At 42.5% G+C, this 27,645-nt stretch overlaps 1 protein-coding gene across 5 annotated transcripts in view; it reads left to right on the top strand.

Moving 5' to 3' along the window:
* dock3 (dedicator of cytokinesis 3) overlaps nt 1-27,645 on the top strand; it is an 889,649-nt gene that overhangs the window by 834,786 nt on the left and 27,218 nt on the right. For all 5 annotated transcript variants that reach the window (XM_072582733.1, XM_072582732.1, XM_072582735.1 and 2 more), the window contains 5 exons: nt 12,980-13,101; nt 18,146-18,281; nt 19,793-19,874; nt 20,944-21,059; nt 24,023-24,110. In XM_072582733.1, coding sequence (XP_072438834.1) covers nt 12,980-13,101; nt 18,146-18,281; nt 19,793-19,874; nt 20,944-21,059; nt 24,023-24,110 — 544 coding nt within the window. The remainder of the gene's footprint in view (nt 1-12,979; nt 13,102-18,145; nt 18,282-19,792; nt 19,875-20,943; nt 21,060-24,022; nt 24,111-27,645) is intronic.

The following is a 27,645-nucleotide window of genomic DNA, read 5'->3' as shown; positions in this document are numbered from 1 at the left end:
TATGAGGCATCTTACTGCCCATCCCAACTGCCCTTGTATTAGTAAACAGCATTCTTGAACCAAAGCATTATGTTGTCATTCCCATGCACCTGCTGCAATGTACCTTGTAGATGGTACACCCTGTGACAGTGATAGAGACAGTGAATGTAAGAGGTGTTAGTTCAGATGCCGGTCAAGTGTATAGCTGGATGATGTTGAGCTTCTGGAGTGTTGTTGGAGCTGCACTCATTCAGGCAGGTGAAGGGGATTTCATTACATTCCTGACTCATGCTTTGGATTTTGGTAAGTTAGGAGAGGAGTTATTCAATACAGCATTCCCACCCCATTGACCTGTTCTTATAACTACCTTATTTATGTGGCTAGTCCATGTCAGGTTTTGGTCAGCGGTAACCAGATGATGATAGTGGGGTGATACAACAATGGTCATGCCATTAAATGTCAAGGGAAAAGGTGATTAGGTTCTTATTTGTTGGAAATGGTAATTACCTGATACTTGGGTAATCATGTCACTAAGAATTTCTCAGCCCAGGTTTGAATGTCATCCGTGTCTTGCTGCATGTGGACTCAACTACATCAGTAGCTGAAGAGCTACTAATGGTACTGCATTCCCACTTCTGACTTTATGATGGAGGTTTTGTCATTGATGAAGCAGCTGAAAATGGTTAGGCCAAGAATATTGCCCTGAGGAATGTCTGCAGTAATCTTCCCTCGCAATCTTCCCAACCTCTGCCAACTCCTGTCTCCCTGCCGATATCTTTCACCCTCTCTCCTCAGGACTTCTTTTACATGGTTGACTTCCAACAAGCACAATTATCTTCCTTTGTGCTAAAACCAGCAGAAAGGTTTCCCTTGGTTCCCATTAACAACAATTTTGCAACAGGATCCTTGAAGCATTGGTCAAATGCTGCCTTGATGCCACCAAACATTTCCAAGTCAGCTATACTGACAATGTTTGGATTAAGGTTGCCAAACTGAGAGACAGTCAGCAGATCATTGCTGATTAAGTACCAATGACTTTGCTAATGATTAAGAGTAGATTGTGAGGTAGTAATTGTCTGGATTGGATTTGTCCTTTTTGTGGACATGATATACCTGGCCAGTTTTCCAAATTGTCAAGTAGATGTACCTATATTGGATCAGCTTGGCTAGGGGCATGGATAGTTCTGGAGTTTGAGTACCTTAGCAGAACATTATGAGGTCCACAACTTTTGTTATATCTAGTTCACTCAATTATTTCTTGATATCATCGAAAGTAAATCAAATTGGCTGAAGACTGACATCTGGGATGTTGACACCTCAAGAGGCCAAGATGTATCATGCACTCAGCATTTCTGGCTGAAACTAGATGTGAATACTTCGGCTTTGTCTTCTTTCTTGATGTGCTGGGATATTTGTGAATTCTCGAACTCGAATTAGTTTTTTTTGTAAATATTTATTAGCAGTTATTTTTAACTTTACAAACATATAAAGTTATTGAAAAAAACAATCAATCACAAATATCAGTATAATAAAAAGAAAAAAAACACAAATTACAATACAACTACTATCTGCTAACTACTAACCTACTCTATAATACAAAGCAAACCCAAACACTGTGCAAAGCCACACCAAAAAAAAAGAAAGAAAAGCAAAAAAAACAAAAAAAAACACAAAATACAGAACAGCTATGCTCGGTGCAAGGCTCCCAAACAAACAGGAGCATTGTGTACATACCCGTATTAACTCGGGAGACCCCCTCCAGGGCCCAGGGCTTGACAAATCTAATCATCCTGGTTAAACAAATGCCCTAGTTAAGATAACTGATAAATCTATATCCAAATAACTCAAGTAGGACTGCCATGTCTTAGAAAAATTGTCTGTTGTGTGGTACACCATGTTTGTGAAAAGTCCAAGAGAATGTGCTCCATAATTAATTTCTGCCATCCCAGCAAGCCCGGCAGGTTCTCAGACACCCAGTTCATCGGAATATTCTTCCGTGCACAGTGTGCAAGAATATTAAATAGTTTCTTTCCATGTCCGTTTAAATATGATAAATTTGGTAGACCTAAGAGGAGAGATATTGGGTCTACTTTGACTTCAGTCCTCAATACCCTCCCTATCTCTCCTGCCACAACGCTCAAACATGGAGCCTGTAACATGTCCAGAAGCAATGGATAAGAGTACCTAACCTTATTTTACATTTGGGGCACACTGAAGATGCTTCTTTTTTAAACTTCGCCAGACGGCCTGCTGCCAGATGAGTCCTGTGCAGAACTTTTAACTGCGTAGCATATCCTGTTACGGATTGAGATCTTTCGAGTATTCTCCCATGTTTTACAAGAGATCTACACTCCTAGCTCTTGCTCCCAGACCTCACATAACCGGTTAATAGCCTGCCAGGCCCTGCCACCCAGCAGGCGATAGAGAGCACTAACCGAATGGGTGCTTGTGGAGCATAGCAACAACTGCTCTGTATCGGACTTATAGGGCTTAGTGAGAAGCGTAGTCTTCTTCTGGATGAAATCCCTAACCTGAAAAAAACGGAAAAGGGCTCTGCTGGGCAACCCGTATTTGCGGCTCAGTTGCTCAAAAGACATCATAACCTCCCCCTCAAAAAGGTCTCCCAAACTAGAAACTCCTCACTGCCCATTGTTTGAACCCTGAGTCCATCATCCCTGGTCAGAACCCTGGCATGCCAACTATAAGCGAAAGTGGCAAAGTCTTGGATAAACAACCCTCACTCTGACGGATCGCCCTCCATGCCTTGACTGTACCAATGACAATGGGGTTTCCGGCAGTGGTCCACAACTGTCCTTATCTTATCCATGAACAACAGGTTAATAAGAGGGCACTTTGCCTGGGAGGCCTCGATATCCAACCATATTGAGTTTGGATCATTACCTACTCAGTCGCAGACAAAGGACAGCAGGGAACTCAATTGATACCTTCTGATGTCTGGGAAATCAATTCCTCCCCCTCCTTGAGGCAACTGCAATTTAGTAAGTTTGATGAGGGGCCGCCCACGATGCCAAAGGAGCCAAACAAAGGAACCAAACCACCCCATAAGCTTCCGCAGCGTTGACCTGGGAAACATTATAGGGAGCATACGCATGGGATAAAGCAAACAATGAAGAACATTCATCTTAATGAGAGATATTTGGCCCAGCCATGAAATTGGAAGAGCCTACCATCTCTGGAGATCTCACCTAATATTGTCGAGCAAAGTTAGTCCGAAATAACAGATCAAACTTGGGGGTAATAAAAATGCCTAGGTACCGGAACCCTGCCCGTGACCACTTAAAAGGGAACTTAGAGCCACCTTCAACTTCTGGCACATCCTTAAAGTTCCCCAAAGGCATAGCCTCCGATTTTGCAAAGTTAATCTTATATCCTGAAATAGCCCCAAATGAATTGATACATTATATCAAATGGGATACGGAGGTCATCGGGTTCGATAAAAACAGAAGGACATCATCCGCGTACAATGTAATCTTGTGTGCCCTCGATCCCACTTCCGGAGCAGTTACGTGGATGTTCTGATGAATACCAGCGGCTCTATCACCAACGTAAACAACAACGGTGAGAGGGGGGCAGCCTTGCCGACTACCCCTACCAATTGTAAAATTCCCAGACTTCACCCCGTTGGTGATGACCGCGGCCAGAGGGTGGCGATATAAAACCTCCACCCACCTAGCGAAGACCCTACCCAACCCAAACTGTTCTAAGACATAAAAAAGATACGGCCATTCCACCCGGTCAAAGGCTTTCTCAGCATCTAAGGAAATCACCAACCCCTGAGTCGATTGTTGCTGACAAACTTGGACCATATTCAGCAACCTTCTAATATCATAAGAGAACCTAGGGCCCCTTCTAAAACCTGTCTGGTCCTCTAATAATATGGGGAAACACCCTTTCCAATCTTAGTGCCAGGATCTTGGACAGAATCTTGAAGTCTGAATTTAACAGAGAGATGGGCCTGTATGAGGCACAATCCTCAGGAACCTTCCCCTTTTTAAGAATTAAGGAAATATTAGCTTTCCTCAAAGATGGTGGTAGGCGTTCATGCATATAGGAGTGATTGTACATCTCCAACAGAATCCCTATAAACTCCTTATAAAACTCACCCGGAAGACCATCAGGGCCAGGTGCTTTCCCACTCTGAAGTTGCCTGGCTGCCTCCTGTATTTTCTGAACTGTCAAGGGGGCATTAAGGAGAGAGGCCTATTCCAAAGTTACCCCTAGGAGGTCCAGGTTCTTAAAAAAGGTCTCCATTTAGCACTCCTGTCTTCGCAACCTTCAGACCAATACAATTCAGAGTAAAAGCTCCGAAAAGCCTCCTTAATCTTTTTAGCATCATATGTAAGGACCCTTGCCCTGTCTCTGATTGCAGTAATGGATTGGGGAGCACGCTTTTTCCTAGTCAGATATGCTAACTACTTCCCTGGCCTATTCCTGTATTCAATTTGCTAGCCTCTGTCTAGCAAAAGCAAGTTTTTTCTTTGTGTTTTATGTCAGTATTGAATTCAAGGCAGCCCAAAGGGCTGTGATCCGCTGAAGCTTAGTCACTGAAGGCCGCGCAAAATGTGCTGCCTCCGCGGCTTTCAACCGCATTTCAAGTAGACGCTGCTGTTCCTTCTTCTGTCATTTCCAACTAGCCGAATAGGAAATAGCTAATCTCCTAACAAAGGACTTAGCAGTCTCCCATAGCATGGACGGACTACTAGCCGTGTCTGAGTTGATAGTCAAGAATTCCTGAAACTCCTTCAAAAGGTATTCCACAAATTTAGAATCCTTAAGGAGAAAGGGGTCCAAACACCAGTGCCACAAACCTAGCCCTTCACTCTTGGCCTTAACCTCCAAATATACTGCCGCAAGATCAGAGATAGCAATATTTCCAATTTTACAACCCATAATCAAATCCAGAAGGAATCCTCATGTGACATTTATGTGGGTTTGAAAAAAAGGTGAAGTCCCTGCCGGTAGGGTGAAGACATCTCCAAATATCCACCAGCCCCAACTCCTCACATAAGTCAACCACCTGCTTGGCCTGCAAAGAAATAGTTGGAGGCCCACAAGGCATCCTGTCCACTGTCGGATCCAAAAAACAATTAAAATCCCCCCCTATAATAATGTGCCGTGTTTCAAAAGCATCAACTTAGAGAAAGCACTAATCAAAAATTTGAGGGGATGCGCCAGAGGACAGTAGACATTTAAAATGCCATATTCCTCCCCATGTATCAGCACTTTAAGTATCACAAACCGTCCCTGCTCATCTTTCACCTGCTGTAATAATGTGAACGGAAGATTTTTCTGGATAAGTACCACCACTCCCCTACTTTTAGTAGTAAAGGATGAAAACAATACCCGGTCATAGCCCCTCTATTGTAATTTCAGGTGTTCCCAATCATCAAGATGGGTTTTCTGCAACAAAGCGATATCAACCTTTTCCCTCTTAAGGCTAGAAAGCACTTTTTTCCTTTTAATAGGTGAATGACTTCCCTTAATGTTCCAGGTGCACCATTTAATAAGACACTTAGCCATATCCCCTTTCAGGCACCCTTGAACCCCTCGGAGGGAGAACCCTGCTTACAAAGCGCTGAGCATAAGTAAATAAAGACTCATAGAATCGAAAAACTATATATACAAAAACTACACTATCATAACTATAAACAACTAATTACTACCAAAAAACTACAAAGAAAACCAACTATAGAACCTTGAATGGAAGACTCTTCCCCCTGCCCATAGGGGGCACTCACCCTACCCGTCTCCTCCTTCACAGCTCCTTCAAACCCGGACTGTGCCCCAACCTTAGGCCAGAAAAAAAAAACAAGGAAATGATCCTTAAATCAAAAGACAAAGTCAGGATGAGCACTCCACCCATGACACCCCTACTTGTGGTTACAAGAGAAGCAGAACAAACTAAAAAAAAGATAACAAAGAACATCCACAAAATTTCCCATCAGAAAAATCCGGTTATTAAAAAAAATAGGAACAACTTATTCCAAAGTCTTTTCCCCCCCTTTCCAAAAAGGAAATTATTAGGGAGAAAGAAAGGAATTTAAAAAAAGGAAGGGAAAACATAGGAAAAAATAGAAAAGAGAACAAACATTAACCATATTCCTAAGGCCAATCTGTCTATTTTAAAGTATCCACAAAGTTTTTAGCCTTATCCGCCGAGTCAAGTGTATAAACTGAGTCCTTGTGGCTGAAATGAAGTACTGCAGGGTATCTCATGGAGTACTGGGTGCCCAGGTTCCTCAGCCTCTTTTTAACTTCATCGAAGGACTTCCTCTTTCAGATTACAGCTTCAGAGAAATCCTGGAAAAACATGATTTTTGACACCTTGTACAGCAGTGCCTGTGGATCTTTTCCCAGGGATTTGGAAGCTCCTATGACTTTTTGCTTGTCCTTATATGAGTGGAAGTGCACTAGGCCTGAGCCGGGGTGCTGCGCTGGGCCTGACCTATGCACTGTAACCCAATACGCCCTTTCAATCTTCAGCCTACTGGACTCGATGTGAAGGCCCAAAAACTTCGGCAGCCAGTTTTCAAAGAAACTGACTGGCTGGTCACCTTCCTCACCTTCAGGGAGCCCGACAATTTGGAGATTTATCCTCTGACCTCGATTTTCGAGGTCATCGATATGGTTTCACAAGACCCAAACCTCTTGCTCCAGCACCTGGATCCGACTGGATGAGGACTCCATCGCAGCTTCCGATGCCTTAGTTCGACCCTCCACCTCCTCCAGCCTCTCCCCGAGGCCCTGGATCTCCTGCTCGTGCTTCTGCAGCATGGATGCAATAGGTTGGACCTGGGCACGAATCTTCCCACTGATTTCCTCAATCGCAGCCGCAACTTTCAAGGTAAGTCTCTCCAATACCGCAGCCAATTCCTGAGAGTCTGTCAGGTCCCCGGAGGGTTCAGGAGAGGCTGCTGCTGCTGCTGCAGTCTCTGGTGGACTAGGTGCTGCAGGGGAGAGTCCTCCCTGCTGCTGTTTGCTTGCTTCTTTTCCCTTTGGCATCCTTCCCACTCCCAAATATTAACAAATATGTGTTCTGTGAGGTTTTAAACTAATATTTCCACCACATAAGTTGGCCAGGGATGGCAAAAAAAACACTGGTATACCTTGGCTATTAGGCAGAGCTGTCCACAGCAGTTCTACTGAATCGCCGCCATCTTGCCGAGTCCTGAATTAGTTGTTTAATTGTCCATTAACATTCATCTCTTGTTGTGGCAGGACTGTAGAGTTTAAATCTGATCAGTTGGTTGTGGGATTGCTTAGCTTTTCTTCCATGTTGCTTCCATGGTTTGGCACACAAGTGGTTCTGCATTGTAACTTCACCAGATTGAAGCTACCTTTTTTTGGTATGTCTGGTACTGCTCCTCCTCCTTCACTCCTTGTTGAATCAAAGTTTGTCCTTTGACCTGATGGTAATGTCAAGATGCAGGATAGGCCGGATCATGAGATTAACATTGTCATTGAATACAGTTCTGCCTCTGCTGATGGCCCACAGCACCTCATTGATGACCAGTTTTGAACTTCTAAACCTGTATCCATCCTATTTAGTACATAGTTGTACCACAAGTCATAGTGGAAAATATCCTCAGTGTGAACATAAGAACTAGGAGCAGGAGTAGGCCGTCCGGCCCTTTGAGCCTGCTCCACCACTGAATAAGATTATGGCTAATTTTTTTGTGGACTCAGCATACCCCTTAATTCCTTTATTTTTCAAAAAAGTATCTACCTTAGCTTTAAAAGCCATTACTGAAGTAGCGTCAGCTATTTCCCTGGCAAGATTAACAACCCTCTGGGTGAAGAAGTTCAGCTCTAAACCTGCTTCCTCTAATCTTGAGGCCATGCCCTCTTGCCCTAGTTTCACCTACCAGTGGAAATATTCTGTGTATTTCTGTTTTATCGATTCCCTTCATAATTTTATATGTTTGTATAAGATCCCCCTGAACATGGAACTGTGATGGTCAATCTTACCAATGCACACATGGACAGATGATTCTATGACAGATATATTGGTGAAGGCTAAGTAAAGTGAATCTACCTTCCTGTTTTTCTCTAATCACCTACTCCAAGCTCAGACTAGTAAATATGTCTTTCAGTCAGTAATGGTGCTACTGAGCCATTCTGGGTGATGGACATTATTTCACATTCCACCCAGAATGCATCCTGTGCCGTCAGTGCCTTTCCTGGGGGTGCCCACGGGCAGGAGTACAAACTTGACAGCTGAGGGAACGATGATAATCAACAGAAGGTTTCTTTGCCCATGTTTGATCTAATGTCACAAGGCCGCAGTTGAAGATCATCAGGGTGACTCTTATCAGACCACTCTGCTATTGCATCGAGTGATTTTGTAAGACAGAGCGTACCTGAGATAGTTATGGAGAAATCTGCATCCTTTGACCGAAGGTACAGCTCTCCCAGTTTTGGAAATAGATGTTACTGAGGACTTTGCGATACTGGTGCCTAGGTTGATGCCAGGTGGTCAGTCCTGTTTTATTCTTATTTGACTTCTCTGTCACAACTTGGTACAACTGAGCAGTCATTTCAGAGGGAGTTGAGAGTCAACTGGGTCTGGAGTCACATGCAGATCAGCTTGGGTAAAGGTAACAGATTTCCTTCCCAATGGGGCAATACTATAAGATTTTTTTTAACATAAATTTGATTGTTCCATGATCTCATTTACTGAAAATAGTTTTTTTTAAAATCCCAGCTTTACAGTAATTAGTTGAAGTTGCTGTGGTAGGATTTAAACTTGTCTCTCCAAGACATTAATCCAGGTTTTCAGAATGCTAGCCCAGTAATATTACCACAGTGCTGCAATTCCCTTATGAAATGTGCAGCACAGTGAGATGTATGATAAAGCTTCCTCTCGTGCAAGGTGTAACATCTATAGGATGCAGAGCAGATACATACTTTAGTGATTAAAACCAGCTGGATCTTGTTGACTACAAGATTCTTGATTGGAGTTGTTAACTTGGGCCAACCAGGAAAGTCCTAACTGATCAGTATAACCTCAAGATTAGGCGGTAATGTGGGGGTAAAGAAAAAGGAAGAAAAAAAGAGGAAAAAGAAACAAAAAACAAGTGTGTAAAAAATAAACATGAGTGTATCACACAGCAAAAAAATATAAACCTCAAGATTAAAGATTCGTGCACCTTGTGTCTCTCACCTACACACACACACACCATGGGTGCTGGGGAATAAAAATAAGCACTACCACAGTTAGGTGGTAGTGTGGGGGTTAAAAGAAAGAAAAGAAAAAATATATATATAACCTCAAGATTGGAGTACGCAGTGTCCACCAACACCCTTAAGCTGTTCAGGAAGAGGTAGGCACCGCAGCGAGTGGAGTGTTTTATTTCCCCCTGCAACTCTATTTTGACTTTATCCATGCCCTCCCCTTCACTGTTTGATCATGCAGCATTGCCTTTTGATGAGAAGGGCACTGCTTGTCACTGGCCACTTGGGTGTTTTCTTCCTGGTGGTGGAAATTGAATAAAGATTGGTACACCTGTTGTCTTTCACTGTGTCTCACACCGGCACACACACATCATGGATGCTGGGGAAAATATAAGTAGGCACTAGTGTGGGGGAAAATTAAAAAAAGGAAAAAAAATCCACAAGATTACCGATACCCTCAAGGTTTTCAGGGAGAGGTGGGCACCGTGGGGCATGGAGTGTTTTATTTCCATCTCCAATTCTATTCTGATTTAATCCCTACCCTCCCCTTCACTTTTTCGTTAAAAATTAAAAAGTAAAATAAAATCTATACAAGCACAAGATTTGGAATCTCCTCATTTCAGAGGACTGACTCCAAGCTGGCTGGCCACACCTGGTGTACTGTGCACAGGTAAGTAAAGGGTGACTTGGTGACAGAATACCAGCCTCTGTGCAGTTATTTCACTCACCAAGGCAACCGCACCTCCCAAACCTGTAAACTCCCAAGACCTCAAAGGTCAGGGCACCAGGATTCATGGAAAAATCAAATGTCACATGCCATCTAATTTGCATATATAATCACAATTCCTTTATTATCACCAAATCAGAATTTTGGAACCCTCGTATTTTCCCGAGGATGGGGGATTTCAAGACTAGGGGACACATTTTTAAGATGAAGGGAGAGAGATTTTTTTTTAAAAAGTCAAAATGTTTTACACACTGTGATTTGCATGTGGAATGAAATGGTGGAATTGGGTACAATTACAATGTTTAAAAGACACTTGGATACATACATGAACAGGAAAGCTTTGGAGGGATCTCGGCCAGGAGCAGGTAGTTTGGATTATGTTCAGCATGGATTGGTTGGACCAATGGGTCTGATTCTGTGCTTTATGACTCTATGAGAGCATGTGGGAACACATTCACCACAAAAGTGTCCAAGAATGTGACCCACTACCACTGTCTTGAGGGGAAACAAATGAGCAATCAATGCTGGCCTTGCCAGTGACTCCCATGTTATATGAATTAATCTTCAGAAGCTCTTTCCAAACCAAACAGCTTATCCCTAAATTCCATTCTTTACTCAAGATGCTGTGGCTTTCTGAGTAGCTTCCCAAATTTTGTGCCAAATCCTCTTGTGCTTTGGGCCTGTACCTACTCAAGCTGATTCCATAATTACCATGGAAAAGAGACTTTCATCTCTTTTTGGTTTGGCCTAGATCAGAATTGACATCTCAAAGGTGAACTCCCGTTGCTCCGGGCAGCTGCATTAAGAATTATTCTCATTCATCTCAAGGGTAGCTTCATTGGCTCTGTGCTCCTAATAAGGTGTAATCTCAATAGGAGTGTTCTTTGGACTTCGATCCACAAACTAGTACCAATCTAAACGAGGTCATCCAAAGAGAGTACAAGATCATAGAATCCTTACGGTGTGGAAGCAGGCCATTTGGCCCATCAAGTCGACACCAACCTCCGAAGAGTATCCCACCCCCTACCCTATCCCTGTACCCTGCATATCCCATGGCTAATCCAGCTAACCTGCACATTCCTGGACCATGGGAGAAAACCAGAATGCCCAGACGAAACCCACACAGACATGGTGAGAATGTGCAAATTCCACACAGTTGCCCAAAAGTGTAATCGGACTCAGGTCCTTGGTGCTATGAGGCAGCCTTGCTGACCACTGAGCCATCATATCTCACACAGTGATTGTCAGTGGAAATGCTGCACAAAAGAAATTGAACCAAAACCAGCAGTTAATATATCATCCCAAATTGATGCATTGTATTTTAAAAAGACTGTACTGGGTTATATACATTTCACACATCCTGGCTAATCAAAAGCATGCTTTAAGAAGTCTGCAAGTATTCCTACTAAGAGGAACATGCTGACTCAGCAAAGGGCTGTTTCAATTATAATTATTTGTGTGCAGTTTGCTCACTTATTGAATAATCTTGAGATATAACTAAAGGGGACAGATTATTTCTATATTGTTTATGCTTCATACAGGTATTCATCTGTGGCAATCTGGAAAAACCAAGTTAACAGTAAGGCTCTTGCGTCAGTACCTCAGGGAGATGGTTTTCTGTCATCACCCTCATGTGTTGGTTGATTACTGCAATGTGTGAAGGGTCTTTAAGTTTTACTAATAGCTCTAGTATTATACTGAATCCAGAAAGTGCCTGGCTTTATTCCTTAGCCTGCGCCACTCTCAACCAAACCTACAATGGGATTTAAATAGTTGTTGACAGCACCAAATAGAATCATAGTGTCTCTACAGTGTGGAAACAGGCCATTAGACCCAACAAGTCCACACTGACCCTCCAAAGAGTATCCCACCCAGACCCATTCCCCTCCTCTATTACTTTACATTTCCCCTGACTAATGCACCTAACTTGCACATCCCTGAACACTACGGACAATTTAGCATGGTCAATTCACCTAAACTGCACATCTTTGGACTATGGGAGGAAACCGGAGCACCTGGAGGAAATGCAGGCAGACACAGGGAGAATGTGCAAACTCCACACAGACAGTGGAATCGAACCAGGCTCCCTGGTGCTGTGAGGCTCCTTTGGAAGCATAAAAAGTTTTGAAGTTCCATTATTATTCACTCACCTTTGGCTGGTAAAGTCTACAGAATTAATTTTAGTTTCTGTGGTATTTTGACGGATCAGTTTAATCAAGAAGGAATTGTTCGGGAGTCCAGTTGAAATCCCAGTCCTTCCCCTGACAGCTGTTTGATGTTGAACCAGACATGTTGCATTCTTGGTATCAGATTTGTCTATAAGACGAGATTCTGACCAAATCCCCATGTCGTCACTAAGACCAACTGTTTCTACCTCTATAACATCACTCAATTCTTCCGTGCTTCAGCTCATCTGTTAACGAATCCTCATTCACATTGATTTTATCATTGTTACATGTACCCAGATACAGTGAAAAATGTTTTGTGTGCTCAACTGGCAGATTGTACCATACAAAGTGCACCAAGTATCAGAACAGAGTCCCGAATAGTGGTAGAGGTGCAGAGAAAGTGCGGAGAGAGAGGAATCACCATTAACATTTCATGTCTTTATTACTGCTATTGTTTTCACAACAGTGACAACACTCCAAAGGTACTTCATTGGTTGTAAAATGTTTGAGACATCCAGTGGTTATGAATCCACAATGTAAATGCAAGTCTTCTGTTTCTTTTTCCTCTGTACTTGGCTATTCCAGTGCATACCTGACTATTCTACCCTGCATTTGGTTAAGATTATCAAAAACTCTGCTGCCTTTCCTCTCACCAGTTCTTATTCACCCATCACACTGCTATCACAAAAACCTAGATTTTAAAATTCTCTGAATGTTTGCCATCTCTCTATGGCCTGCATCCTTGCTATCTATGTAATCTCCATCAGACCCAGTGAATACCTTCCTTCTGGTCCTTTGACTTATGGTCTAATATCACTCACTTACATGAATACATTTCAGCAATAGGAACTTTATGATAGTAGTCACACAGAAATTTAGAGCTCACTAAGGATTCCATCTTTTTATATAGGATCTTCCTGGAATGGACAAGATCAGTCCTGCCTGCTCTGGTTCCAGCACACCACGTGGCAGTCTCATGTCCGGTCATAATCCCATGAGTCCAGATGCTATAAAGCTCATGCACAGACACAGGTAAGTGAGGCTGAGCCAGGTTTGTTGTTCTGAGGCCGAACAGTCTGTCCTCAGGAAAGGGCTCATGTTCGTACCCCTCCGCCCCACCTCAACAAATTCCGAACAGGCCATGATGTGGATCTCTTCTTCCGCTGCCTCCACCTCCATGCCTTCTTCTTTGACAAAAACTCCCAACCTCCCTCTGAGGACCCTTCTCCCATCTCCAACCTTCCTCGTCCACTTGGTCACCCCCTTCTGGCCTTCTACATGTCCTAAACCTCTACATTGCACACTGTTGACGTGACATTAGCTGCCTCAATTTTTCCACCTCCCCCACCCACTCCAACCACACTCCATCTAAATGTGCAGCACTCCACTCTCACCTCACCATCAAACCCGCTGAAAAAGGCAGGGTGGTGCTAGTCTGGAGAACGGACCTCTATATTTCAAAGGCCGAATGCTAACTCTCTGACACCACGTCCTAACACCCCCTTGTCCATGACCTCACCATGCATATCATGCCAAATCACTCTCACTGACCGTGCCCTCATTGCCTCTGGTGATCTTCCCTCCACTGCCTCCAAACCATAGACCCTAGGCCCGCACTGCCTGATTCTACCTGCTCCACAAGCCCAACTATCCATCGACTCAGCATGCTCCTGTCTCATCACTCATCTCATCCTATCTCAACTCCATCCTCTCCCGCTTGGTTCAGGCACTTCCCACCTGCATCCGTGACACCAACCATGTCCTCCACCTCTTCAGTAACTTCCAGTGTCCTGTCCCCAACGCTATATCTTCATTATGGATATGCAGTCTTTATACACGTCCATACCCTGCAAGGATGGCCTCCGGGCCCTCTGCTTCTTCCTCTCCAACAGACCCATCCAGTTTACCTCCACCAAATACCCTCCTCCGCCACGCCAAACTGGTCCTCACCCTCAACAACTCCTCCCATTTCCTCCAGGGGGTGGCCATGGGCACCTGGGTGGGCCTGCCTCTTTGTCAGCTATGTCAAATAGTCCCTCTTCAGTACCTACGCAGGCAGTGTGCCCTAAATCTTCTGCCTTTGCATCTATGACTGCATCGGTGCAGCGTCCTGCACCCAGTCTGAACTGGAGCACTTCATAGACTTGACCCACAACTTCCACCCAGCTCTCAAATTCACTTAGTCCTTCTCGGACACCCGTTTCCACCCCCCCCCCCCCGAACACCTCCCCACTACCACCCCCAGCCCCCCCTTTCCATCTCCAGCCACAGTCTCCAGACGGACTTTTACTACAAACGCACAGACTCCCAAAACTACCTGGGCTACACCTCCTCCCACCTAGTATCCCCTGCAAGAACTCCCTCCCATTCTCCCAATTCCTTCACCTCTGGTGCATCTGCTTGGACAAAGAGACATTCCGCTACCAAGCATCCTAGATGTCCATCTATTTCAAACTATGTGCTTTTCCTCACTCTGTCATCCAGACAGTCCTCCTACATCACCTCCATTCCCATTCAATTGCTCTAAACCCACCCACCTCCAAACGAAATAAAGACAGAGTCCCCCTTGTCCTCACCTACCACCCACCGGTCTTCGCATCTGACACATCATCCTTAAACACTTCTGCCAACTCCCTTCGACAGTGCTTGGTTTGCGCCAATCTCCCCACCAATCCCCCTGAACCCCCAGATACTTTCCCTTGCAACCAGAAAAGATGCAAAACCTGCTGGTACACCATCCCCCCTCACCTCCATCCAGGGCCCCAAGCAGTCCTTCCAGGTGAGACAGAGGTTCACCTGCCTCTCTTCCAACTTAGTTTACTGCATCAGGTGCTCCCGATGTGGTCTTCTCTACATCGGGAAACAAATGAAAACTTAGCGAACAGATTGCCGAGCATCTCAGTCAGGCCCACAGGGGCCGAACAGACACCCAGTCACCGCCCGTTTTAATTCCCCTTCCCACTCCCTATCCAACATGACCATCCTTGGCCTCCTCCATTGCCACAACGAAGCAAACTGCAGATTGGAGGAACAACACCTCATCTTCTGCCTGGGCAGCCTACAGCCCAGAGGACTCAACATTGAGTATCCAATTTCAAAGAACCTCCCTTCCCATCACCCAACTCCTTTCCCAGTCCCTCCCTTCCACTCCTCCCTGCCACCAACCAGATTCATCCCTGCCATTGACAAACCAGGCCATACCTTCTACCTGTCTTCACCTGTCCCCACTACACCACCCTGCTGTCACCCCCCCCCCAACCTTTATCACCCCCTACACCCACCCCCAGTCCTGAAGAAGGTTTACACCTGAAACATCGACTGCTGGTACGTATAAGGAATGCTGGATGACTAAAGAAATTGAGGGTTTGGTTCAGAAAAAAAGGAAGCATATGTCAGGTATAGACAGGATAGATCGAGTGAATCCTTAGAAGAGTATAAAGGAAGTAGGAGTATACTTAAGAGGGTAATCAGGAGGGCAAAAAGGGGACATGAGATAGCTTTGGCAAATAGAATTAAGGAGAATCCAAAGGGTTTTTACAAATATATTAAGGACAAAAGGGTAACTAGGGAGAGAATAAGGCCCCTCAAAGATCAGCAATGCGGCCTTTGTGTGGAGCCACAGAAAATGGGGGAGATACTAAATTAGTATTTTGCATCAGTGTTTACTGTGGAAAAGGATATGGAAGATATAGACTAGATGGTGACATTTTGCAAAATTTACAAATTACAGAGGAGGAAGTACTGGATGTCTTGAAGCGGGTGAAGGTGGATAAATCCCCAGGACCTGATCAGGTGTACCCGAGAACTCTGTGGGAAGCTAGAGAAGTGATTGCTGGGCCTCTTGCTGAGATATTTGTATCATCGATAGTCATAGGTGAGGTGCTGGAAGACTGGAGGTTGGCAAACATGGTGCCACTGTTTAAGAAGGGCGGTAAAGACAAACCAGGGAACTATAGACCAGTGAACCTGACCTCGGTGGTGGACAAGTTGTTGGAGGGAATCCTGAGGGACAGGATGTACATGTATTTGGAAAGGCAAGGAATGATAGGGATAGTCAACATGGCTTTGTGCATGGGAAATCATGTCTCACAAACTTGATTGAGTTTTTTTAAGAAGTAACAAAGAGGATTGATGAGGGCAGAGCAGTAGATGTGATCTATATGGAGGTGTTCGACAAGATTCCCCATGGAAGACTGATTAGTATGGTTAGATCTCATGGAATACAGGGAGAACTAGCCATTTGGATACAGAACTGGCTCAAAGGTAGAAGACAGAAGGTGATGTTGGAAGGTTGTTTTTCAGACTGGAGGCCTGTGACCAGTGGAGTGCCATAAGGATCGGTGCTGGGTCCTCTACTTTTTGTCATTTACATAAATGATTTGGATGCGAGCATAAAACATACTTTAGTAAGTTTGCAGATGACACCAAAATTGGAAGTGTAGTGGACAGTGAAGAGGGTTACATCAGATTACAACAGGATCTTGACCAGATGGGCCAATGGCCTGAGAAGTGGCAGATGGAGTTTAATTCAGATAAATGTGAGGTTCTGCATTTTGGGAAAGCAAATCTTAGCAGGACTTATACACTTAATGGTAAGCGCCTCGGGAGTGTTGCTGAACAAAGAGACCTTGGAGTGCAGGTTCATAGCTCCTTGAAAGTGGAGTTGCAGGTAGATAGGATAGTGAAGAAGGCGTTTGGTATGCTTTCCTTTATTGGTCAGAGTATTGAGTACAGGAGTTGGGAGGTCATGTTGCGGCTGTACAGGACATTGGTTAGGTCACTGTTGGAATATTGCATGCAATTCTGGTCTCCTTCCTATCGGAAAGATGTTGTGAAACTTGAAAGGGTTCAGAAAAGATTTACAAGGATGTTGCCAGGGTTGGAGGATTTGAGCTATAGGGAGAGGCTGAACAGGCTGGGGCTGTTTTCCCTGGAGCATCGGAGGCTGAGGGGTGACCTTGTAAAGGTTTACAACATTATTAGGGGCATGGATAGGATAAATAGACAAAGTCTTTTCCCTGGGATCGGGGTGTCCAGAACTAGAGGGCATAGGTTTAGGGTGAGAGGGGAAAGATATAAAAGAGACCTAAGGGGCAACGTTTTCATGCAGAGGGTGGTACGTGTATGGAATGAGCTGCCAGAGGAAGTGGTGGAGGCTGGTACAATTATATTTAAGAGGCATTTGGATGGGTATATGAATAGGAAGGGTTTGGAGGAATATGGGCTGGGTGCTGGCAGGTAGGATGAGATTGTGTTGGGATATCTGGTCAGCATGGACGGGTTGGACCGAAGGGTCTGTTTCCATGCTGTATATCTCTATGACTTCTTCACCGCCTGATGCTGCCTAGTTTGCTATGTTCTTCCAGTCTCCTGCTTGTCTAGCTCTGATGAGCTCAGCTGATGACCTAATTTGCATAATTGATAATATTTAGTACCATCACAATTTTATTGGACCACATTGATTTCAAATCTGTGTCATTGGTTTCTCATACAGTATCTTTTGAACAAAGACTTGCTACAGAGGGGTTGAAATTCAAAATGCTTTAGATTTATGGTTTAGATATTTTCCAATCAATTTGTTCAGGGATGTTATTACACACCTGCATGCTTCAGAATTTTACGTTTTTTCAATTCGCATTTTCAGCATCCATAGTATTTTGCATTGTAATTTAGTAAAGCCTTAAACAGTCAAAGCACCTAAGTTACGAATGACTTTGCAGTGGCTGTAGTATGGTAGATGTGAAATCTGGTTTAGGCAAATAATGATATAGAAAGATTGGGTTTCAGAAGAATGTTGACCAGAATACAGAAAACAGCATCTCCAACAATGGAATACTTACTCAGTGAGCCTTATAGTGGCAGAGGCATGATAGTAACCAGCATTGTTCGGCTGATGTCCTTTTGAGTGTCATGTATGATATATAGAGGTTTCTTTGAAAATATTAATATAATGGGATAGTATCCATGAAATATCTGTGGTTGAATCAGGTGTGACATTCTTACTTAGTCACATTGTGAATGCTGAGACTGGACTGGGTGAACATAAAAAAAATTCTATCTTAATTCATTTCCTCAGCCCACTGAACTTGCTTGGCTCCAGTAGACATTCCTCATCTTCATTATCCTCACAGACATCCAGTGAGGTTGGAAACCTTGTCATCCTCACAGACGGTCTTGTAGGAGAAACCATTGATGACCCATTCCGCATGCAGGTATGGCAGTTCCTGTTTTTGTTTTCCTGTATTATTCACTACCTCTTGGCCATTAGAGTGGATATGGTAGGTGCTGAGCCTTTAACAAGAAGCAGAAGAGAGTGGAATAGTTTGTTTATGTTCCTTTTCTATTGAGAAACTCCTGTCCCTGGTAGCCCAGCTCCGTAAATGAGTTGCTGTGTGAAGAGTTATCACAATCATAGATCTCAGTGTGAGAAATGGAAATTAAGAAGCTCCTCCTGAGCATCTACTGGTATGGTGCAATGGAAATAGGGATTTAAATCCCAATGGAGACATTAACAGGAATGAAATTCCAACAAAGATAATAATAGAAGTTAAATCCTAATAATGACAGTAAAGGCAAACTCAAAATGACAAAAGTAATGAAGAAAACCTCAAAAAGGGCAGTAGCAATGCTAATCTTTAATGAGAACTATAATGTAGTCACAAGAACTGTACTAGGAGGAGCATTAACTAAGCAAATCCCAGCTCAGAAATAATAAAGATTGCAGCAAAAATATTGTTGATGGGAACTGCAACTGCAAAAGCCTCGCAGTTAAAGTGTGATAGTTGACCATAAAACACTTCTCTTCTGAGTATGTGTAAACTTTATTAAGAAGAGCTGGGCATACTTCATTTGGCTGGCTATCACGACTAAAGTGGAGTATAAATATGTTTAAGTAAAACACTGTTTAGCAATGACCATAAAAGTTGCCAATCTCAGAAACAATCACATATACAGAGCATCCACAAGCCAAAAAATATTTCACAATTAAGTTGATAATCCTTTCAGTAGTTCAGTCATGCCCATTTTAAGTACATAAGGGGTCATTCCCATCCTGATGTTGTTACAGCAATAAACCTTTCCAAAGCCATTCTGTGGTGAACAGATGAAAGAGGCTAACTAAAAAAAACACATTTTCCATCACTGGCCTGATTACAGCCTATGTTAAGTCAGCTAATCTCAGATAGTAGGAACAATGCAGTTAACCTCAGTGTCCCTAGGTTAGGGATGGAAAAAGTCAACCAAGATTCACAATTCTAATCTCTATTCAGTGGCACCTGCTGGGAAGCACATGGATAGTAATATTGATGAGGAATTGTGGTGTCTTCTGTGGTAGAATAGCTGTCAGTCCTCACCATCTAAAGTCATGCACGGCCACTTAGGTGATGTCACATGTTACAAAACCTCTACCCCATCAAAGGTCAGGATCTTCAGAAGTGATGGGGACAAAATTGGGGATGGGATGAAATTAATATTCTTCTTCATTTTGGAGATAGTGTTTGATAATTGATATGAATTCTCTGATTTTAAGAGACAAATCAGATACTCATGATACAAGTATCAGATACAAGTCCATCTGTTAACCTGCTGTTGTTTTTATCCTGTCAGGGTTCACTGCATATGCTCTTTTTTTTTCTGCTACTTTAACTGCTTTCTGCAGTTTGCTTATGCTAAAGCCAAGTTCCAGAGCTCCATGATCAATGTCTCTGTTTTGTCATCATACCAGGCCAGTCCATCCACCTCCAGCCTGAGTTCCACACATTCTGCACCCTCGCAGATGATCAACTCAGCCCCGTCTAGTGCTCGAGGTAAGAACCTCTTTTATTTGGAATCAATTTTCAGGGTCAACTTGCAGCTGAGCTGCACATTGCTCCCAAATATCAGCTTTGCTTTTAAACACATACAAAACGATACACAGTGAGGTCACTGTGACCCTAATATATATGTGTAACTTCCTATTGCCACTTTTATGGAATTGAGATGTTCAAGTCTCCCCAGGACTCTGAATGAATGCACACTCATATTTATTTTGATCTTTTCGTGTCCATCTTCCCTACTTTAGTTTCTTTTTCTCGTCTTCACTTTTTTAACTATTTCATGCTGTCCTTTTGTACTACTTTTTGTTAACACTCTACCTTACCTCTCTCCTTTTCTCTATCAGTTTTGTACATTTGCTTCCTTTCTCTTTTTATCTTCACTTTTACCTGTCTTAACAAAGAACATTACAGTGCAGGAACAGGCCTTTCGGCCCTCCAAGCCTGTGCTGATCCATATCCTCTATCTGCCATCTATTTTCTAAGGGTCTGTATGCCTTTGCTCCCTGCCATTCACGTGTCTATCTAGATACATCCTAAATGACGCTATCGCTCCTGCCTTCTCACCTCCGCTGGCAACGCATTCCACTGCCCTCTGTGTAAAGAACTTTCCATGTATATTTCCCCTAAACTTTCCCCTCTCACTTTGAACTTGTGACCCCTAGTAATTGAGTCCTCCATTCTGGGAAAACGTTTCTTGCTAACCACCCTGTCTATACCTCTCATGATTTTGTAGACCTCAATCAGGTTCCCCCCTCAACAGCCTTCTTTCCAATGAAAATAATCTTAATCTCCTCATATCTAGCACCCTCCATACCAGGCAACATCCTGGTTAACCTCCTCTGCATCCTCTCCAAAGCTTCCACCTCCTTAATGTGGTGACCAGAACTGTACGCAATATTCCAAATGTAATTCCTCATGTAATTCCTTTTGCCCTTTCTCCTTTTCTTCCCGATTCCATATTCTTCATTCAATATTCTCTCTTGATCGATTTTCTTTTTCTATTTTCTTGTCTCTTTCCACTGGTCCCTCATCTACTGTTCCTCTTTCTGCCTATCTTCAGGTTCCCCATCATTGTCTGATAAGTACCGTCATTCACGGGAGATCATGATGTTGCTGCCTCCTCACAGGGACAGGCCAAGTAGTGCTCTGTATCCAAATATGATGGAAAATGGACCGGTAAGTTACTGGAGGATTCCCTCAATTGGCATGTATGACAATTAAGCTTCAAAGTTGCTAGCCATCTGACATCATGTTGATTGAGATAAAGTGTAGACGGAGCTTACATCTGTCATTTTATCACAAGATTAATAATATTGTATTAGCAAAATCCAGATGAGCACAGGAACACTGAGTTTAAATCTTATCTAGTATTATAAAGTAAGGCTTCACCTCATTCCAAAACAACTTTCAAATTTTCATATACAAAAAAGACCAACACATTGAAAATAACAATAGGAACAAGTGCTGAGAATTGAAGAGGATTGGCTAAAAACATGTTCAAGGCATCCACTTTTTAAAATAGTTTACACAGAAATGAAGCAACTGGCAAAAGATTAGAATTTATGGCTCTGGTCTTCCCAATGTTCAATTGAAAACATTGTACCAGATAGATCCCTGGTGTTCATTGAAGTCAAAGGAGGTAATGGAGAGATCCAATTGGCATTTGTATGAAAGCTGAACCCTGTGCTTATAGGTGATATTACAAAAGGATTAAGAATAGATACCTGAGAGACTATGGGATGCGATAATTGAGGGTGAGTAGAGGTAGTTTACGATGCAGCCATCTGAGGGTAGCTCACAGGGATGACTGGTAGAAGAAAATCAAGAAAATAGATGGGTGTGGTGAACCATGCAATATAATTTTGAGAGGAAGACAAGGTGGGAAAATACAGAACAATTACTGAATCAGAGGATTTGGATTGAAGGGATCGGAGCAGAAAGTATTGAAGTAGGCAACACATTTGAGTGACCTTGAAAGGAAAGGAAAAGCATGGATAGGTTGTATAGATTTTCAGAAGTGGAAGGGTTTATGTGGTACCTTTAAAATAGATATGATTGGTCCCTGAGCTTCCAAAGCTATGAATATTTTCTGTGTGTGTACCATCTTGAAAGAACAGGAATGGGTCCTACAGATGAAAGCATGAAGCAGATTGGTGTAAGTTGATTGATAGGAGTCAGTGGACAGCAAACTAGCACAAGGTCAGGAAAAGGAGAAAATATCTCCTAGTTGTACAGTAATAATTCTCAATACTAGAAATAAAGAAATCCGTGAACCCTCCTCACTTAACATTACAGGTGAAGGACAATTGTGCGAAGGAAATGGGTTTGAATGGGCAAGTAATTGTAGGGGCAAAGGTTATCTTTGCCTTTGACAGTAGAAATCTTTAGTTACAAAATGAGATATGCCAATCATGGTTGAATTAGATCTACTAAGCTCAACAGTTGCAACCATTGCATTTGATGGTACAATGGTACAACTGCCCAAGGGAACTAGCAGAGGTTCAAAACAGCCAAAATTTAGTGAAAATGGGACTGTCAAAAGTGAAGGAGTTAGAGGAATTTGACAGGTCCCTGATGAAAGAGCTATCTTAAGGGCCAAATACAGGCAGTTAGGAGATTGTTAGTGAATTAATGGAAGTCTTTAAGGAGAATCTTGTTGATGCATAAAGGGTTTTGTTAAAATGTTATTTGTTCATGGGATGTGGACATTGCTGACTAATCAGTATTTATTGCTCAGAAGACAGTCAGAATCAACCACATTACTGTGGGTCTGGAATCAATAGACAGGTTAGATAAGTTTGGCAGATTTCCTTCCCTAAAAGATATTAATCAATCAAATGGGTTTTTTTAAATGACAATCAACAATGGTAATATGGTCACCAATTGGCTAGCATTTTATTTCAGTATTTTTATTCAATTCAAATTTCATACCATGGTGGAATTTGATCCCCTGTCCTGAGAACATTAGCCTCAGGTTCTGGATTACTAGTCCAGTGATGTTACCATGACATCGCTACCTCCACTTGTCATAGGGGATACTGAGAGTATAGGTAGATAGATTAACAAAGTGATTAGAGAAGGCCTTATAAATAACATAAATCTCAAAAGTGGAGAGACCACCAAAATGACCAGACAACAGCCATAAATATGGAAAAAAATGGAAAGTCCTGGAAGAACTCAGCAGGTTTGGTAGCATCTGTGGAGAGAGAAAAGCAGAGTTAATGTTTTGAGTTCAATGTGATTTGTTCTGAATAAAGGCACATTGGACTCAATGTTAATTGTGTTTTTCTTTTCATCAATGCTCCCAAACCTTCTGAGTCTTCCAATTTTACTTCCAATTTCCATCATCTGCAGTACTTTGCTTTTATTTTGCCCATGGATATGGGAAGGGTGGTTATCTAAAGTGATTGAGTGAAGATGAAGGGATTTTAGGACTTTTAAATGTAGGCTGAAGTAACCCAATAATGAAGAGTGTGATAAAACATACATATCTTCACACCATGCTTCGAGATAACTTTTGGCCTGATGCAGTTTAAGTACCAGTACACCATTACATTCCATTAGTATTAATATACTGTTACCTGACCACTTGGCATGAAAATCATTCATTTGTGCCTGTGTTTAGCAAAAGAGCATCCCTTCAGGATGCTTTATATTCAACACACCCAATACCACAAGATCAGGAAGTTACTTTACTGACTGCACGTGGGGCAGGCTCAATGTTCAGTCAACAAATCATTATTCACACTGCTGGTCTTTTTTTCATTCACTCATGAATGTCCAGCATTTATTGTCTGTACCTAGTTGTCCTTGAGAAGGTGGTGATTAGCTGCTTTTTTGAACTGCTGTAGTCCATGTGCTGTAGGTTGAGCCACAGTGTCCTTAGGGAGGGTTCTAGCTGTATAGATGTACAGAATGCTCCTCAGCTACACTTACTATGAAACAGTGTCGCTGAAATTTTTAATGACAGCACCATCAAGTCAAATTACTAAAAGAGAGCTCACATAATGGATGTGAACTGGGCTGGACATTTGAAATTCCATTTGCTAAACAGTCACGGAGGTATACAGTATTCGGAGTGTTGTTATAAACTCCATAATATGCTGACTTGTGCTCATGATGTTACATTCTCATTACAGCCTTCTAGTTTCCAGCGGGCCCTGATTCAACAGGTGGTTGGACCTTGCAAACCATGCAGTGACCCTAATCTCTCTGTCGCTGAAAAAGGTAAGGATTATTCATTTTTCCTGTTGGACCATAAAGGTCATATCCTATAAATTAACAATGACAAGTTCAGTATTTTTTTAAATATGCGAATGGGCTGTGAAACTGATTAGTGTATTGTGTTAAACTCTCAGCATTTCATGCACTTTCAAGTAGAATGCTCCTACCTGAAATGTCTTTGGCAATCTAACTCAGTTCCAAGTTGGAAAACCCAGCCCTGATTTGGCACTAAATAGACAATCTCTCTCTTCTGGGCTACAAGATAGCTGGATTAGGAAACAAATAAAGACACTTTCTGAAAGATTTAAAGGAAGCTGGAAAGAAACGCATACTAAACCTACAAGGTATCAAATAAAAACTGAAAGAACTGCTGAAGCTGTGAATCAGAAACAAAAACAGAGGTTGTTAGAAAACCTTAGCAGATTTGGCAGCATCTGTGAAGAGAAATCAAAGTTAACATTTCGGGTCTGGTTACCCTTCCTCAGTGCTGGAAACCAAAGGTGAGACCATATGAGTCGGCAGCATGAACGGACACATTAGTGGGTGTGAGGAGGACGTATGCTGAATTACTAATAGGTGAATTTTGATTCAATTTGCCTATACTAGCAGATTTGACCAGTTTAGAGAGATGGGTCAGAGAGGCTGTTCTCTTTACAGGAAAAGATATCACAACATCAAAGGAGGCCATTTTGCCAGTCATGTTTGTATAACCGCTCCAAATGAGCAATTCATTTAGCTTCATTTTCCTGCCTTCTTCCTGCAACACTGCATATTCTCATTTTCAAATAAGTCCAATTCTATTTGAATGCTTCGATTTAACTTCAGCAAGTTAATCAAACATGGATTTCCCTTAAGAAATCTGTGTTGGCTTACTTAAAATAAAATTAATAGTCTTATAGATTAACTAAAGTGAGTGTTTAAACCAACTGTCCTGTTGTTGCTTGGTTTATTTTTACAGCCTTTTTTGAACATGGGCAAAACATTTGCAATTCTCCAGCCCTCTTCATCACCACCAAGTCTAAAAAAAGTTTAAAAATTATGTCCACTGACTTGGCAATTTTGAATCTCACTTTCCATACTACCATCAGATGCATCTCATCTGGTCCTGATCAGATTAAAGTACAGTCTAATACCTCTTCCTTATCAATTTTAAGCCATTCTAGTAAAAGAAAAATACGGTGGATGCTGGAAATCTGAAACATAGAAAATGTTGGAGAAACGCAGCTGGTCTGGCAGCATCTGTGGAGAAAATAACAGCATTTTGGGCCCGATATGACTTTTCTCCATCTTCTATGTCTGAATTACCTCCTCTTTCTCAATGGCCAGGGTAGCATTTCCTTCCTTGGTAAAGACAGGTACAAAATATTCAGTTAATATCTCAGCTATGCCCTCTACCTCCTTAATCCCCTTACTGATCCCTAATTGGCCCTATTCCTCCGTATACCACAGTTTTACTATTTCTAAGCCTATAGAAGACATTGTTATTCCATTTTAAATTGGTTGCCAACCTTTTTTCAAATTTCCTCTTTGCAGCTCTTATTTGCATTTTCACCTCTCCTCTGAACTTTCTATATTCTGCCTAATTTTCAAGTATATTTTCTACCTAATATCAGTCATAAGAACACTTTTTCTTCTTTTCCTTAATTTCAATCTCTTTGTCATCCTTGGGGTTCTGTTTTTTTTCATATTGTCTTTCCTTTTTGAGAAAATATGCTTGAAATAATTTTTTTTGAAGGTAACTCATTGCTCAGCTATTGTTTTTCCAACCAGATAGATTTTCTCTCAGTTAATCAGTGTTTAAAGTAATGTAATTATGTAATGTCCTGAGCATAGTACTGTTTGGTCTGTGACCAAGCAGGTCCCAATTTTAAAAAAGGATGCACGTGTGAATAAAGTGAAAATAGTATATTGTGCAATATTTACATGTGACAAAGTGATTTTCTTAAAAGCACGCCATGCTACCATGTGCTCTCATAACTGTTTAAGTTTTCTTTTCCTCGCTCTACATCTTGGTGTAACCCCAAAATCAGCAGCTGAGGTGAAGGCAGGATGTTGTGTGTGATGCACCATTGGCAGGTGTCCTCGGAGGTCTGGACCCTTGAGGTTTCTGGCCGCCTGAGGGTGTCCTGCACAAATGCAGAGGCAACCTCCTCAGCCATGCCTACCAGAGGTAGTAGGGTTGATGCCAGGTGGGGATGAAAAGACACCACTCACCCTGTGACTACCATAAGCTGCCTCTGGGGCTGTTAACATGTATTTCTCCTCCATAAGCAATATTATTTCCCTTAAGAGAAGGACTACCTGGAGAGAGAGATCCAGGTGCCTCAATGCTATATGGACCCAATGGCTGGAGTGATGGAATGTAGGTTAGTACACATAAGGATCAATTGCTTGACTTGCTCTTCATCATGGTCATCAATCCCTCGATGCAGGAAGCCATGAACTAATCTGCCAAAGCTTGGTTATTCGCTTGAGAGATATGGGTGGTGGTGGTGACCTGCTTTCTTGAGCCACTGTAATCATACTGTAGGTGGACCCACTATGCTCTTAGGGAAGGAAATCAAGGATTTTGATCCAGCAACTGTGAAAGAAGAACTTGTGGATAAATAGACTCCTTTATAGAAGACACAAATCAATGCACTCCCACTGGCATCTCTGCCATATGTTCCCCTAAGCTCTACTTCATTTTCTACAGACATTTTATGGCCATGACATCAGCATGGCGCTCAGTATGAGGCAGTTCTCTAATAGTCTCCTAAATAGCCAAGACCTGACTGTTACTGGATTAGTGGTGCTGGAAGAGCACAGCAGTTCAGGCAGCATCCAAGGAGCAGCGAAATCGACGTTTCGGGCAAAAGCCCTTCATCAGGAATAAAGACCTGACTGTTACAGACTCCCTTAGCATATCTACACTGTGCTCACAAGAATGTGGCTCTGATTATAAATACAATCCCTTACAGTTTAAGGCATGTGAACAAATTTCTTTGCAAGTGCAATGCCAGTGAACAGACTCTTCAGGGGTGCTGGCAAGGCAGCTGACAATGCATCCTCTAGGACATTGGTGTCGTCATCCCCAGAAGTCTCCTTAAGTGCCTCACATCTTATTTGTGGTTTGCAGAAACCTGTAAAGGAAAACAGAGAGAAGCACATGAAGATAAGATTCCAGAGTCCATAAACGTAACACAATTATTTGCATGCTCTTGAACACCTATTATGGCAGCATCTGGTTGAATTAAAATTTAACATGCTCTGATATCTTGCCACTTCAGGATCACAATCAGTCATTTATATAAATGATTTGGATAGGAGCATAAGAGGTATAGTTAGTAAGTTTGCAGATGACACCTAAATTGGAGGTGTAGTGGACAACCAAGAAGGTTAACTCAGATTACAACAGAATCTTAATCAGATGGGCCAATGGGCTGAGACGTGGCAGATGGAGTTTAATTTAGATAAATGTGAGGTGCTGCATTTTGGGAAAGCAAATCTTAGCAGAACTTATACACTTAATGGTAAGGTACAGGGAGTGTTGCTGAAC

This window comes from Chiloscyllium punctatum, chromosome 12, assembly GCF_047496795.1.
Source record: "Chiloscyllium punctatum isolate Juve2018m chromosome 12, sChiPun1.3, whole genome shotgun sequence".
NCBI lineage: Eukaryota > Metazoa > Chordata > Chondrichthyes > Orectolobiformes > Hemiscylliidae > Chiloscyllium > Chiloscyllium punctatum.
The sequence above is the reverse complement of the archived record's forward strand: the minus strand, read 5'-3'. Positions and strand labels throughout refer to the sequence as shown.